Source organism: Alosa sapidissima, chromosome 15 (assembly GCF_018492685.1).
Source record: "Alosa sapidissima isolate fAloSap1 chromosome 15, fAloSap1.pri, whole genome shotgun sequence".
NCBI lineage: Eukaryota > Metazoa > Chordata > Actinopteri > Clupeiformes > Clupeidae > Alosa > Alosa sapidissima.
This window is the reverse complement of record NC_055971.1, coordinates 32325516-32343015: the sequence shown is the minus strand read 5'-3', so window position 1 is coordinate 32343015 and position 17500 is coordinate 32325516. Positions and strand designations below refer to the sequence as shown.

Sequence of the window (17500 nt, the reverse complement as noted above, 5' to 3'; positions counted from 1 at the left end):
CAGCATAAGCTTACCATATGAAACTATAGACAATTATAAAACAGCATAAGCTTACCATATGAAACTATAGACAATTATAAAACAGCATAAGCTTACCATATGAAACTATAGACAATTATAAAACAGCATAAGCTTACCATATGAAACTATAGACAATTATAAAACAGCATAAGCTTACCATATGAAACTATACACAATTATAAAACAGCATAAGCTAAATTTAGAATTGTTTAAGAATGGTATGCTATTTAAAGGTGGATAAACACAATTTAGAGGTGTGTGAACACTATTTCTGAAGTTCAGGAGGTGCGTAAACAGCGTTTACATGTGTTTACACACACAGACACACACCCTTGAATTTCTTGATTTTCCCCTGGGGATCAATAAAGTATCTATCTATCTATCTATCTACACCCATTATGGCCAATATCACATACAACCACTGCAATCCCCAACACAGACAAATGGGGCACATCGGAAAGGCACAGATAGATACACGCACACACACATACTAAGCACATGACCATAATAACAAACACACACGTTCAGACACACACACGCCTACATACACACACACACAAACATACACACAAACTTGAGTGCCCATGGGCTCATAAATATTTGTGAACTTCATCATTTGAAGTCAATAACTAGGAAAGGCCAACCATTTGGATCACTTTATTGTCAGAGAATGAATTATTCAAATGTACCACATTTCCCCATGAGAAACAAAGAATGAAACAAACCACTTGTGTTTGTGTTTCATTTTCTTTTTTTTTTGGTGCTGGTGAAACCGGCAAGTTTACTGTAACAACTAAAATGAGCTTTTTGCCTGGATGTTCCCTATTGCCTGAAGATCAAAATATAAAATATATACACTGAAGCCGAGTACTGAGCTGTCTACTGAAAAAACTGCTTCAAAGCGGGAGGACAGTGACATCGATATTATATTTAGCAAACGCAGAGCAAAAACAGACATGGCGATCGGTCATTTACAATGTGTCCTTTGAGATGAGATAAACAGGAGGAGGGGAGAGATCCTGGACATTCCATAACCATGTCCACTGATAGCACGGGGTGGGGGGGGGGGGGGGGTTCGCACACAGGAGGAGGACAACATAAGGCCATCCGATGTAACAGCCAGGATTCTAAACTGAACTGAGGCATTATGTGTTTTATACGAAGGAGGCAGACGGATAAATCAGATAGATACAGATAGATAGAGACAGACAGATGGATAAATAGATAGATAGAGACAGACAGATGGATAAATAGATAGATAGAGACAGACAGATGGATAAATAGATAGATATACTTAGACGAAGATTCAAAGAGAAGGAGGGATGAGGGAGACACCTTGAGGGAATGAGAGAAAGAGAGAAAAAAGTGAGTACAAAAAAGGAGTGTGTTAGTGTGTGTGTGTGTGTGTGTGTGTGTGTGTGTGTATGTGTGTGTGTGTGTGTGAAAGAACTGTGAACGAGGAGCAAAAGAGTGTGTGTGTGTGTGTGTGTGTGTGTGTGTGTGTGTGTGTGTGTATGTGTGTGTGTGTGTGTGTGAAAGAACTGTGAACGAGGAGCAAAAGAGTGTGTGTGTGTGTGTGTGTGTGTGTGAGAAAGAACTGTGAACAAGGAGCAAGAGTGTGTGTGTGTGTCTCTGAGAGAGAGAAAGAACTCTGAATGAGGTAAAGTAAATCCAGATCACGTGAGGTTTAACTCCTGTAGTTAAGTTGTCAAATCCTCTAAGAAATGCAAACAAAAGAGGAAACTGTTTTCTGGTCCCACAAATATTACCCTTATCTTTTCCAATGATTAAAAAAGTCACCCTTATATTTTCTACAAAAAAAGACAAAAATTCAACTCCAAGCACAAATCAAAAGCACAGTAAGAATAAAGAGTCATCAACTACACGTAATAACTGACACATTATTGACAACCACAGAGTGTGTTGCAAGAGTCTGTAAACAAAGAATATTGATAGAGTATCCTCTCATGATTTGTTTATTGTCCGAAGCAGCATCCTGGGAGTGGTCAGAGAAGTGGACATGACCGTGGGAGTGGTCAGAGAAGTAGACATGTCCGTGAGAGTGGTCAGAGAAGTGGACACTCCGTGCCACTGACATCAAGAAATGTCTTGGGAGCTCTCTGCTGATAATAAGCTACCGGCAGCCCTGTGAAGTGCACTATACCTACTCATGTGGTTTCATAAGGGACACTGAAATAAGCAAGAGACAGTAAAATCATTCTCTCTGGCAGGACCTACAGTAAAAGCCATATCTGTTGATGCCAACGCCACAGCCAAATTCCACTAACGCAAAAAAGCAGCAGGGAGAATGGGACAGAGAAGCAAGACGTGACTGTGTTGCCTGTCCTTATGTTTGGAGACGTGTTGTTGTTGTTGTTGATGATGATGATGATGTTGGTGGTGGCATGGGAGTGTATGTATGTTCAGAGGTTGGAGACGTGTTGTTGTTGTTGTTGTTGATGATGATGATGATGTTGGTGGTGGCATGGGAGTGTATTTATGTTCAGAGGTTGGAGACGTGTTGTTGTTGTTGTTGTTGTTGATGATGATGTTGGTGGTGGCATGGGAGTGTATTTATGTTCAGAGGTTGGAGACGTGTTGTTGTTGTTGATGATGATGATGTTGGTGGTGGCATGGGAGTGTATGTATGTTCAGAGGTTGGAGATGTGTTGTTGTTGTTGTTGATGATGATGTTGGTGGTGGCATGGGAGTGTATGTATGTTCAGAGGTTGGAGATGTGTTGTTGTTGTTGTTGATGATGATGTTGGTGGTGGCATGGGAGTGTATGTATGTTCAGAGGTTGGAGACGTGTTGTTGTTGTATTTATGTTCAGAGGTTGGAGACATGTTGTTGTTGTTGTTGTTGTTGATGATGATGTTGGTGTTGGCATGGGAGCGTATGTATGTTCAGAGGTTGGAGACGTGTTGTTGTTGTTGTTGTTGTTGATGATGATGATGTTGGTGGTGGCATGGGAGTTTATGTATGTTCAGAGGTTGGAGATGTGTTGTTGTTGTTGTTGTCGTTGTTGATGATGATGTTGGTGGTGGCATGGGAGTGTATGTATGTTCAGAGGTTGGAGACGTGTTGTTGTTGTTGTTGTTGATGATGATGATGTTGGTGGTGGCATGGGAGTGTATGTATGTTCAGAGGTTGGAGATGTGTTGTTGTTGTTGTTGTTGTTGTTGTTGTTGATGATGATGTTGGTGGTGGCATGGGAGTGTATGTATGTTCAGAGGTTGGAGATGTGTTGTTGTTGTTGTTGTTGTTGATGATGATGTTGGTGGTGGCATGGGAGTGTATGTATGTTCAGAGGTTGGAGACGTGTTGTTGTTGTTGTTGTTGTTGATGATGATGATGTTGGTGGTGGCATGGGAGTGTATGTATGTTCAGAGGTTGGAGACATGTGGTTGTTGTTGTTGTTGTTGTTGTTGATGACGATGATGTTGGTGGTGGCATGGGAGTGTATGTATGTTCAGAGGTTGGAGATGTGTTGTTGTTGTTGTTGTTTGTGGCATGGGAGTGTATGTATGTTCAGAGGTTGGAGATGTGTTGTTGTTGTTGTTGTTGTTGGTGGTGGCATGGGAGTGTATGTATGTTCAGAGGTTGGTCTTCAGCCAGTGCAGGAGGTTGTCTGTCATGCGGTGGGCGATGGCGAATTCCGCGGGCCACGTGGTGAACATGAGGGCGCCGTGGAAGCCGCCCGCGTAGTGTTCGTGCGTGACGGGGACCCCAGCGCGCCGCAGCCGCGTGGTGTACATGACGCCGTCGTCGCGCAGCACGTCGTACTCGCAGGTCAGCACGTAGGCGCGGGGCAGGCCGCGCAGGGACGCGTCCGGCACCAGGAGCGGAGAGGCCCGCGGGTCGCTCATCCTCCGCAGCACGCCGTCGGCCGTCGGTGGGACCGCCGGGGTGGTGGTCGCCGTAGAGACCACAGGCGGTGCCGTGTAGTTGTAGCCGCCGCGGAAGCGCTCAGGCAGGAAGGCGCCCCAGTCGGCGAACTTGAGCAGGGAGGCAGACTCGGGCCCGTTGTGTGCGTTGGCCAGCATGGCCTGGAACAGGGACTTGTCGCTGGTGAAGTACTCGCTCCAGAAGCGCACCATTAGGGTGCGGGGCAGGATGGGCATGTGCTGGTTCTGCCGGTAGGACGGCGTGTTCAGGTCCAGTGCCTGAACCGCCGGGTACAACAGAACCTGGGCCTTCAACTCCACCTGCTGCTCGGGATCCTGTTGCAGCTGTGGGCCAAGAACCAGATTAGAACCACTCTTAGAACCAGCCTTCTAAAACATTCTTACTGTCATCATCTTTAGAATTATGGGCATGAGGGAGAAAGTAGCATCAGCGAATGGTAAAGTGCAGGCCCAGGTCTGATGCTGACACTGCGAGTCCCTGAGTCCCTACCCCTGAGTATCTACCCCTGAGTCCCTATGCCTGAGTCCCTACCCCTGAGTCTCTACCCCTGAGTATCTACCCCTGAGTATCTACCCCTGAGTCCCTATGCCTGAGTCCCTACCCCTGAGTCCCTACCCCTGAGTGCCTACCCCTGAATATCTACATCTGAGTCCCTACCCCTGAGTATCTACCCCTGAGTCCTTATCCCTGAGTATCTACCCCTGAGTATCTACCCCTGAGTCCCTACCCCTGTTGGGATAGAAGCATCGGCTAAATCCTACTCACTTGACTTCCCCAGAATGTCCCAGAATCAACCACAAGAACCAAAGGAGGTTCTGTGGCAGACTGTTCAGAGACCTAACGGGACACATGTGTATGCATGCATGTGTGTGTGTGTGTATGTGTGTGTGTGTGTGTGTGTGTGTGTGTGTGTGTGTGTTTGACACGTGTATTTGTACGCATGCATCTGTCTGTATGTGTGTGCATGTGTGTGTATTTGTGTATGTGTATGTGTGTTTGTGTGAGTGACCAGGGGCTTCTGAAATAAACTTGTGCCTGACCGAATACAGGATACATACAGCTTGGGAAGTTAAAAGTGAAAATTCTTTACTCCAAAGTCTGAGGTCAAATGAAAGTCCAGTGTGTCAAACACAGTGCAACTCAGAACATTCTGTGCACTTACAATGGTACAAATATCCTTGCAAATGTCCATCCTTTGGCTCAGGTAAATTGGATAATCTGAGCCATGTCTGGTATCCACAATGAACAGTTACTTTGCCAAAGCAGCTTTAGAACATTTGTGGAAAATTTGTGGAATTGTCTCAGAGTGTTCTTGTAATCATTATGAGCCTTTACCAATTCAACCACATCAGGTTTTCATTACAAACTAAATTTTATCATGCAATTACCTCCAGAAAACCGGTGTTAACAATTACTCTCTACCGAGCTAATATGCCAGTTACTTTAACAGCTAACCACCATGTTTGATCACATATTAGCTGGCTTGGACTCTCTCTCTTTCTGTCTCTCTTTCTCTCTCTCTCTCTATCTATCCTTTCTACCTGTCTATCTTCTGATTACCTGCTGGGCGACGGCAGCAGCCAGGTTGCCCCCAGCGCTGTCCCCTGACACGGCGATCCGTCCCGGGTCCACCTGGTACTGGGCCAGAACTCCAGCCTGGAGGAAGTGCTTCACCACCTGGTACACGTCCTCAAACGGCACCGGGAAGTGGTGCGCTGGGGCCAAGCGGTATCTGTGGGTGTGGTAGAGATACGGTTAGAGATACGGTTAGAAAATTAGAATTAAAATTTATGTTAGTGTGTAGTTGGTTAGACTATAAGGGTACACACACACACACACACAGTGCTGCTCACTCTCTCCACCACGGCACCGTCGATGGTCAGTGACCCAACACCTGCCACTGACCATCGACGGTGCCGTAGTGGAGAGAATGAGCAGCACCAAATTCCTGGGGGTGCACATCAGTGAAGACCTCTCCTGGACCACCAACACTGCATCACTGGCGAAGAAAGCTCAACGCTGCGGAAACTCAAGTGCTCCACCAGCCATCATGACCACATTCTACCAAGGCACCATTGAGAGCATCCTCTCCAGCTGTATCGCTGTGTGGGGCGGAAGCTGCACTGAATACAACAGGAAAGCCCTGCAGCGCATAGTGAACACATCTGGAAGGATTATTGGTGCTTCACTCCCCTCCCTGAAGGACATTTACACCACCCACCTCACCCGCAAGGCGACCACAATTGTGAGTGATGCAAGTCACCCCGCTCACAATTCACAATTTGTTTGATCTACTGCCCTCTGGGAAGAGGTACAGAAGCCTGCGCTCCCGCACCACCAGACTCACCAACAGCTTCATACACCAGGCTGTTAGGATGCTGAACTCTCTCCCCCCTCTCCCCCCTCCACCCTCAGCTACATAACATCCTGGACTTTGGACCCACAATGGCTGCCTTGCACTACTCCACTTGCACTACTGCACTTGTACACTTGCACACTTTGCAACTTGTGTTGTTGTTGTCCTGTGTCTGAACACACTTCTGCTACTCTTACATAACTTGCACCACTATGCCACTTGCTTACTTAGGTCAAACAGAACTACCTCAGCCGTTTATTGGCCTGACTTTGCACTATTATATTGACTGTTTATGCACAATTGCACAATTTCAACCCAATTTTGCTGCTCTTATTTCTTCATTGTATGTGCCTTCTTATTTACTCATTTATTGTTTACTTGAATGTTATGTTTGTCTGTGGACTTAATTGGTAAAATATGTCTTGTCTTCACCGTGGGATAGTGAGAAACGTAATTTCGATCTCTTTGTATGTCTGGGCATGTGAAGAAATTGACAATAAAGCAGACTTTGACTTTGACTTCAGATAGAGCCATTCAGATAGAGACATTCAGATAGAGACATTCAGATAGGACATAGATATTCTGATTGGATAGAGACATTCATATAGGACATAGATATTCAGATAGGACAGAGACATTCAGATAGGACAGAGACATTCTGATGACAGAGGCATTCAGATAGGACAGAGATATTCTGATTAGATAGAGACATTCAGATTGGACAGAGACATTCAGATAGAGACATTCAGATTGGACAGAGACATTCAGATAGAGACATTCAGATAGGATAGAGTCAGTCAGATGAAACAGACACAGTAAGTAGGATAGACAGTAAAACAATTAGGTGAGTCGGACATTGTCACATGGGAGACACAAACACACACACACACATACACACAGTAAGATAAGACACACGCAGTTAGATGGGACTCATTCAGGTAGGACATACACTGTCACAGGGGACAGATACAGTCAGATGAGACTGAAAACGTCAAGTAGGACACACACATAGTCAGATAGGACACACACATAGGACACACACATAGTCAGAAAACACACATAGTCAGATAGGACACACATATAGGACACACGCATAGGACACACACATAGTCAGATAGGACACAAGCACACACATAGGACACACACATAGTCAGATAGGACACATTCAGTCAGGTCAGGAGCTTTTTAAAGATTCACGCCAGTGTGACCAACAGACAAGGACTGATGAGTAAAACTGTTGGAGATGTGGACAATGACCTTTTTGAATGTAGCACTGTTCACCTTTTAATCTTTGTACAGACTTCACTAGAAAATAAAAATAAAAACTGTGTGGGCAAAATGGTAAAATAAGATCACTTGAGCAACGAAAACAGCATACTGATGTGCTCTGGCCTGTGAGTTGGAAACTACCTCAGAGAGAAGCCCAGTTTAAAATGATCTAAAAATAAAGTCCTCAGCACTAAAACAAATATGAAGATAGCAGCACTCATCTGAGGTGGGGTAATCATGATGAAAAACTACACAAACTTTCACACGGCCTCACTCCCTGAGCTGAGCCAGGGTAATCATGATGAAGAATGACACACTGTTTCACACGGTCTCACTCCCTGAGCTGTTTCAAAGGCTTCAGCTCGGCCTCTCTCTAGCTCACCATATCTCCCTGGTGTGTGCACATTAGAGAGGCCAAGAGATGGGAAGTGGTGACAGAGCTGCTCTCGTAAGGGTGCGGACATGCACTGCTGACCACAGCCAGGCTATTGCCTCAGAGCTGCGGAACCGTGCCAGTTCTGTGTGAGAGATGCTAATTGCATTACATGCAATGGACTATTATCACTGGTCTTTCGTATAATTATTACAGTGCATGAAAATGCACTGTACTGTTCTTCCTAGGCTTCTTCTTCTTCTAACGCGTTTAATGCAGCTTCAACCATTTAACGTAGAAACTTCATTCAAACTATGTTACGTAGGTCTTACTTAGGACAAGAGTGCTATGTATGTTTCATCTTTGTAACTTTTATACTTTTTAAACTATTCCAAATTGCCCCATAGACTTAACATTTGGCTGATGACATCACAATAGAGCACTTAAGCAATTAGAATCCTAGGCCACCTGGATCAACTGCCAGACTCAGGCTTTAAGCATACAGTCTCATTTTCTTAAGACTACACATCTTGTTCAACTGTTTCCTCTGTCAACAACATAATTTAACCATTTAAACTATCCACCTATTTAACTGTTCAGTCATTCCAACTATATTAAACCTCATTTACTTAGCAAATCATTTAACCATATATAACTGTTCAGTCATTCCAACTATATTAAACCTCATCTACCTAGCAAATAATTTAACCTTTTAAACTATCCACCTATTTAACTGTTCAGTCATTCCAACTATATTAAACCTCATCTACCTAGTTCAGTCATTCCAACTATATTAAACCTCATCTACCTAGCAAATAATTTAACCTTTTAAACTATCCACTAATTTAACTGTTCAGGCATTCCAACTACATTAAACCTCATCTAGGTTTTTCAACCTTTTCACTTTTGACACTTAAAATGTCGGCACACTAACATCCTGTGTGAAAAAAAAAAAATAAACATACTATAGCCTAAAATTTCAAATAATACACAGATACGGCCTTATTATGGCTTCTATGCAAGACCTGCTTAATAAAACAAGCGCCCTCTGTTTCATTTGTAGGTGACTATATCTATAATTTAATTGTTTGTTATGAACTGGATATGTGAGCCCCGTTGTACAATGCCTGCATACCACAAATAGTGCAATCATACAATCAATGAGAGCATGTGGTTATAAATTCTTTGATGCAACAGTTGCTTTTCTGGACCAGTGAGTGTTACCATTTGGGTAATTTTCTGCGGCACACCTGATGATCTCTCACGGCACAGTGGTTGAAAAACACTGATTTAAACTATCCATCTATTTAACTGTTTAGTCATTCCAACTATTAAACCTCATCTACCTAGCAACCAATATAGCAACCATGTCAAATACCCTAGCAACCAGCATAGCAACCACCACAACTAACCTAGCAACAGCCTAGAAACCATGTTAAATACCCTAGCAACAGCCTAGCAACCACTTATACAGTTACAACCTAGCAACCAACATAGCAACCAATGAGTTTAACCTAGCAACCAGCATAGCAACCACCACAACTAACATAGCAACAGCCTAGCAACCACCTCAAGTACCCTAGCAACAGCATAGCAACCATGTCAAATACCCTAGCAACAGCCTAGCAACCATGTCAAATACCCTGGCAACAGCCTAGCAACCACTTCCACAGTTACAACCTAGCAACCAATATAGCAACCAAAGAATTTAACCTAGCAACCAGCATAGCAACCACCACAACTAACCTAGCAACAGCCTAGCAACCACCTCAAGTAGCATAGCCACAGCCTAGTAACCATGGCAAATACCCTAGCAACAGCCTAGCAACCACTTCCACAGTTACAACCTAGCAACCAATATAGCAACCAATGAATTTAACCTAGTAACCAGCATAGCAACCAACACAAGTACCCTAGCAACAGCATAACAACCACCATAACTACCCTAGCAACAGCCTAGCAACCACGTCCACTGTTACAACCTAGCAACCAACATAGCAACCAATGAGTTTAACCTAGCAACCAGCATAGCAACCACCACAAATAACCTAGCATCAGCCTAGCAACCACCTCAAGTACCCTAGCAACAGCCTATCAACCACGTCAGATACCCTAGCAACCATGTCAAATATCCTAGCAACAGCCTAGCAACCATGTCAAATACCCTAGCAACAGCCTAGCAACCACCACAACTTCAACCTAGCAACCACCATAGCAACCAACAGGATTACCTAAGCAACCAGCATAAAAACCACTTAATTTGGCATAACAACCAACATATGTACCCTAGCAACACTATTGCAACTATATCTGCATTATTTGTTTTTTCTCTGTATGATATTTTACATCATATTTTTTGCATTTTCATGCACTGTATTTCCTTCAGGAAATGCTTTTCTAGTTCTTCTTCCGACCAAATTCAACGTTTAATGCAACTGAAACCGCTGAACCGTCTGACCTCATTCAAAGACTCCTACAAAGCTCTTGTAACGGACAATCGTACAATGTATTTTTCATATTTGTTAACTTTATACTTTTTGAGATATTTAAGATAAAAGAGCAAGAAATTCCCATAGAGTTAACATTGACCACCGTGGCGGCAACTTTTAGCATTATGACGGAGAAGCCCCTGGCTGCAGCTTGCAGATCGGGGCTGGGCTCAATGTGGAGCGGAGCGCAACCCACCTTCAGCACGTCTTCTCACGCTGACAATGTCCGTAGGGCATTTAACTAGCGGCCCGTTGAATTTTACCTACGGCCCGCCCGCAAACTGCTTTCAACTCTGGCTTTCATGATTATGCTATAATCAATAAAATAAGCAGTGATTGGCTACAAAAGTAAACAATGTTGGGTGGCCAGGGTGCGATTTGTGTAAAAAACAGAGGGGGGGATGAAAAAAAAAAAACGAACGATTCATAGCCTAGTAATGTCATGGCTAATAATAGCCTATATTAATTTTGCCACCTTTGTAACATTTTAGTTTTAGTTTACCGTGGTGCTTGGAGTGTGCTTGGTATGATGATCAGCTGCAGTGTAGGACTACGTTTTGACAAGCATACAATTCACCTTGTTCTTGCCCCATCTGAAATGACTACTTTTGCTGCCTCCATCCTTTCTGTATTTGTTGTGTAAAAAAACGTTGTATATGATGGCACTGAAGTCTTATGTTAGTGAATTGGCTAACAGTGTTAGTTGGTAACCAAATAGCCTACACATTGCGCTACACGCTGCGTAGGCTACGTGCATTCTCTCTCCTGCTGATTTGCGTTCAGTAGCCAAGTGCGTAATATTGCAAAAGTTGAAAAAATAAATGCGTTTATTGTAGCCTACAGAAAATAAATAGCCGCAAACTACAGGTGTTTCGGTAGAGAGCCATTGAATAAGCGATGCCAAGCAATTTCTATAACACTTTTTGTGACATTCAGCAAATACCAAAACCATACTGAGACGTATCTGAGATCTACACTGAGACATTCTGAGAACTATATTGTTGTGTGAGGACTATACTAATTAACTATATGGAACTTGTATACCTGTGAATCATATTTATAATAACTTTGAATCATACCTATGCTGTAAGATCTGTGAAACTTAGTTATGCTGTTAGACCTCTGTTTTAGACCTGAGCTGTGCTGTGTGAAAATTAAGATTCTAACCTAAGTTCTGTCTAAAACTGATCATCCGAAGGGCTGACTTTTATTCTTCAGTATATCACCATTAAATTTGACCTATTATCATTAACTGAGGCCTCTAGCTGTTGCTGCCAGTTCAGAATACTGATAACTGATAGATAGATCTGTCTTAGGATAATATGATTGGCATCATCAAGTTCTGTAAGAATGCAAATTCAGTAGACATCTGGTTTCTCCCATATCATTATTGGTTAACTTTAAAATTGGTTTCAACAACTTTGATTTTTTTTTACTGCAAGCTTGCATTGGTTGTTAAGTGTTCATTAGTGTGTTCTGAGTATCATTCTGCTGTTTCTGCAGTACTGTATTAAAACAAAGAATGTTGATCAATATTGAATTAACCATTTATTTGTACTGACTGCCATATACTCTAAGCTAACATCTATCCAAGGAAGTGGTTTTCAAGAATACTGTAAGTCTATGTAATCTGAATAATCATACTGTAATTAATGTTATACACAGCAGTTTTTTGCTTTTACATGCAATGGTAATTCCCTGGAATTACATTTTCTAGTTATTTTTATTTTTTCACTGACCAAATGAATTCACTGTGATAGAGACGATCATTCAACCGGACAGGTCTGAACAGCAGCTAATTTGATCCAATTTAGAAGACTAGATACTATACTAGAATGAGCATTTCCCCCTAGATAAAGTATGGAGCTGGGTAGTTGGCATCAGAAGATGGACAGACAAGCAGACAGACGGGCAAGCAGGCAGACAGACAGACAGACAGGCAGACAGACAGACAGACAGATAGACAGTCAGTCAGTCAGTCAGGCAGACAGACAGACAGACAGACAGATAGACAGTCAGTCAGGCAGATACTGTAGACAGAAACAGACTCTCAACATGAGTCAACGTGTGGGATATTCTGTAGCAATGAGGGGAGTTACCCACCAGACCATAGTGCTGCCTCTCAAAGATGAAGCGTGATGTGGAGGGCAGGAGCCAGGCTAGGCCAGGCGAGGCGTGCACAGCGGGGGCTCTGAGTTCTAAAGCTAATTGAGCATTGCCGTGTCGTTGTGGGTGACAGGGCCCGTGTGAGAAAGCATGAGGGGGCTGCAGTTCTGCTTTGACAGCAAAAGCCTGGCAGAGCGCTAAAGAAAGCCTGTCTGGGGCAACAGTCTGCCAGGGCCTCTGCACCATGGTAAACAGAGCACTGAGATAGGGCAAACTGGCCCTGGACCACTGCAGGCTGTATCAGGGTTTAAACACAACAATCCTCTCTCTCTTCTTCCCTTCCCTGGACATCTTATCAGCAGCCTGGCTGCTGTGGATCATCCTCAAATGCTGACCTTTGACCTAATACCCTAACTGACAGAGTTCATGACCCCAGGGGAAGAGGGTGGGCGGGGGCGGGGGCAGCAGAGGGTCATGCAGTGTCAGCACAGCGAGAGACGGGCACTTACTCCACAGACACAACCACCGCATTGAGCTCCGTCACCATCTGACGAGCCAAGAGGTCGTAGGGACTCATTCCTGAGAGAGCGAAAGAGAGAGAGAGAGAGAGGAGAGAGAGCGAGAGAGAGAGAGAGAGAGAAGAAATACACACACATGAGTATAATGGACACACACACACAGGCTTTCACTTCAAACTCACACATATACAATGGAAACACACACACACACACACAGGCTTTCACTTCAAACTCACACATATACAATGGAAACACACACACACACACACAAGTGCACAGACACCCAGACCGGAGGATGAGAGAGAGAATTGATAAGAGTGATTGGTAAGATGTTGACACAACACTATATCAGGGCTCTACACTAACATTTTTTTTCAGGAGCACTTGTGCGCCCAAGTTAAACAATTTAGGAGCACAGACAAAAATTTGGGCGCACAGTCAGTTCTGTACTTAACTTACACATAATCTAACATTATACTGCAGCAAACAGTTAAACATGCCAGTGCACCAATTGCGAATATTAAGAATGACTGACAACATTTAGGCTACAGGAAGGATTTTAAAGATCAGTGCCTACTTTATTTTCAGTCTGTTCTATTTTCCTACATTTTGTTAATGTAAAATAATATAATACATTGCCATATTTGCATTTAGCCTGTTTATTAAATATCCTGCCAAATGTAGGCTAATTTATTTATTTGTGAATCCATCTATAGCTAATCCAAATATGCCCATGGTGACCTATCTGACTGCATACTGCCTAATAAGACTACTACTACTAAAACAGTCCATTTTCTCTTCCACAAAACCCAACATAGCCTAATCAAGGATATATGTTTTATACTTTTAGTTTTTTTATTTGAAATATCTGCATCGATGGGGGCAGTAGGCAAACGTTAGGCCTACTTTCGTTTTGCACTTCAGCTTGTATTCGGTGTAAACAAACAAGTATGCGTAGAAGCCTGGAGTTGTCAGTAGCGTTCTACTTTTGAATAAAATGGGAGTATTACGGGAGGCTACTTTTGTGCCGGTTCGCTACAGCTATATTTTTACATATTGCAGCCAATATGTCAACTGGGCTAAAAGGCATGTTAGGTTACCTTTCCTTCTCTCACTGCATTCTCAGAATCTCATCCTGTTCCTCCTATATCCAATGAATTCGGTGGATAGAAGAACTAATTTCTTCAATCTTTGCATCTTGGCTGGCTAGTCTAACTTTCCGCTTTTTCTGCGCGCTCTTGGATTTGGTAGAGCGACTACTAGCGAGTCACAACGCGAAACTGCTAACGTTGATGGGAGGTGTAGTTTTTATGCTGCATTCGCGACGTGATTCTATGGTTTGCACCCAGTAATGTTTCTCGATGTTGTGGTGTATTTTGTAGACAAATATTGACATGGTTAGAAGTCATTCGCACCAGTGCGCCTAAATATTTTTTTTGCACTCGCACGGCATCATTAATGGGCGCACTGTAGAGCCCTGTATATCACACTGTGTTGTGCCGGACCGGACTGTCTGGCCTGCCCTCTGCTGATGTCACAATGGCCACATAGAGGGTGCATGGCAGCCGGACAGAACAAGAGGGACATGCACGGTCACAATCTCGCAGCTGCTGTTACGCCAGCCATGGCCGCAACCCAACCACTTTACAGGACAAGAATGGCATCACTCAGGGAAAAGCTAAAGGTTGCAGATGGAAAGTGATTATTTCAACAACAACAACAACATAAAAGTACACATAACAGGCGTCAGTGTAGTGACTGTGTCAGTATCAGACATAACAGGCGTCAGTGTAGTGACTGTGTCAGTAGCCAATGCTGTCTATGAAAATGTCAAGAGGCATCCATCAAAACGCTATAAACTACAAAGGCCATCGTAATGTAGAGTCCTAATGTGTTATACCAGGGGCAAAGCTTCATTTCATAGCAGTAGCCTATTGTAAAGAACTTGGAGTCCATTAAAATCCAATTCCAGCTCTGCTGATACGCTGGAGAAAGGCACTCATCTCTTTCTAATGTGATTTAGCATAGCCGGCAGTTAGTACATCATCAGATATGCAAGCAAGAATAATGCTGCATAATTAAATGCAAACTAAAATAATCTAAAATATATTGCTGGCTGCTTATGAGATCACCTTCTGGCTTTGTTGCGGATCAATCTACGTTATAAACAGTAATAAAATGATGCGCATGAAGACTCCATCAATCAGCCAACAGTGTAACAAACTGTGACTAACACAATCCAGCCATGTTTTGAAAAGTTCTGTTTCTTTTACATAGTTGTAGCCCTGGCTGGCCTTTTTTAATGAGCACTAACTCGAACCACATGCTGTAAGTATGAAACAGAAAGAATGACTTTGGTGCAAAAGCATTGTGTATAACATAAAGTACCTCAATTACACAATTCTGTCACAGTTCTGTGATGCTAGCTATTTGTTTCTTACTGCAGTACAGGGCCAATAATGATTCGAGGAAACATGATGTCAGGGGTCAGGGGTCGTTATCTGTTTACTCCAAAGACCTTGTCTGGATAACTGACCAATAAACACACAGACACAATCACGCAATCTCTCAATCTCTCACTCTCTCTCTCTCTCTCTCTCTCAGTGTCTTTGAAAACAACACTGTATTCTAATTTCTAACAGGAATCACTCACATTAAGGCCCCTCTGATGTCTACTGTAATGTGTTAAGCTATTTTATTGCTAGAATGGCCTGAGGCTTTAAATGCCGATTATGTAATAACTGACCATTGCATATTCATGTAGTATACAGTATAGTCGTGTTTGGGTGTTATTGCATAATCATGTAATATACAGTATAGTCGTGTTTGGGTGTTATTGCATATTCATGTAATATACAGTATAGTAGTGTTTGGGTGTTATTGCATAATCATGTAATATACAGTATAGTCGTGTCTGGGTGTTTATTGCATAGTCATGTACTGTAATATACGGTATAGTCGTGTTTGGGTGTTATTGCATAGTCATGTAATATACAGTATAGTGGTGTTTGGGTGTTATTGCATAATCATCTAATATACAGTAGTGTTTGGCTGTTTTTGTATTTCTGGCTAAGAGGTTACTATTTGCTCATGCAGTTACCCCTACATCTATGTCTCATGGGAACAAGCTCAGGACTGGACTCTGCACCTCTCCCTCCTTATGTCTACATGCAACGTGTAGTCGTAGCTTGCACATGCAAACAAACATCTCCACCATGTTTTGTTCCCTCATGCAAGACTTTTTTTTTTTAAGGGTTTAGTTTTGTTGACCAAAAATTCAAAAGTTTCTTGACTTGACATGATGATCAAACCTTTCTTAAGAACTGTCAAAATTGTCAGTGTAAAGTTTTAAACACATACTGTATGCAAAAGGGCATACCCTACATATGGTATATGCCATTACTACAGATCTAGGAGTATTCCAATGTACTCTCCCAAACAAAACACTACAGTCTGCACCAGCGTTGGTGCCAGTGTGTTTGTGTGTTAGTGGACTAAGGCTGGACATGAAAGAGCCAGTGTGTGCATGTTAGTGCTAGTGTGTGTGTGTGTGTGTGTTAGCATGACAGGGATGGACATGAAGGAGCCAGTGTGTGTATGTTAGCGCTAGTGTGTGTGTGTGTGTGTGTTAGCATGACAGGGATGGACATGAAGGAGCCAGTGTGTGTATGTTAGCGCTAGTGTGTGTGTGTGTGTGTGTGTTAGCATGACAGGGATGGACATGAAGGAGCCACTGGAGTGTATGTTAGCGACAGTGTGTTTGTGTGCTAGTGTGTTAGTTAGTGTGTGTGTTAGTATGACAGGGATGGCCATGAAGGAGCCACTGTGTGTATGTTAGTGCCAGTGTGTTTGTATAAGTAAGTATAAGTATACAGTATATACTCTTTTGATCCCGTGAGGGAAATTTGGTCTCTGCATTTATCCCAATCCGTGAATTAGTGAAACACACTCAGCACACAGTGAACACACAGTGAAGTGAAGCACACACTAATCCCGGCGCAGTGAGCTGCCTGCAACAACAGCGGTGCACAGAGAGCAGTGAGGGGTTAGGTGCCTTGCTCAAGGGCACTTCAGCCGTGCCTACTGGTCTGGGTTCGAACCGGCAACCCTCCGGGTACAGGTCCGAAGTGCTAACCAGTAGGCCACGGCTGCCCCTAATGTTAGTATGACAGGGATGGATGTAAGGGACCCACTGGAGCTTCCCAGGCACCACCCTCCTCCGTGGATGTAGACGACGGCTCTCCTGAGCTCCGCGCCGCTGCTCTCGTGCTCGGCCGGCTGGTACAGCACCACCTCCACCCCGTCGAAGCGCTCCTCAGTGACCAGCACTCGCTCGTCCGACAGGGGCACCACCGCCTCCGCGAAGGTGATGAACATCATCACCCCCATGTAGTCCCGCAGGCCCAGCAACTCACTGAAGTCTGCCTGGGTATGGAGAGACAGAGAGAGAGAGAGAGAG

General features: G+C 43.5%; 1 protein-coding gene across 1 annotated transcript in view; it reads right to left on the bottom strand.

Annotated features, from left to right (window-relative positions):
- Window positions 1–3227: 3227 nt before the first annotated feature.
- Window positions 3228–17500, bottom strand: part of aadac (arylacetamide deacetylase) — a 16447-nt gene continuing 2174 nt past the window's right edge. Inside the window, exons 2-5 of the mRNA XM_042064566.1 lie at window positions 17235–17466; window positions 13033–13102; window positions 5491–5662; window positions 3228–4253 (exon numbers count right to left, since the gene is read on the bottom strand). Of these exons, the coding sequence (XP_041920500.1) occupies window positions 3618–4253; window positions 5491–5662; window positions 13033–13102; window positions 17235–17466 (1110 nt within the window). The 3' untranslated portion in view covers window positions 3228–3617. The remainder of the gene's footprint in view (window positions 4254–5490; window positions 5663–13032; window positions 13103–17234; window positions 17467–17500) is intronic.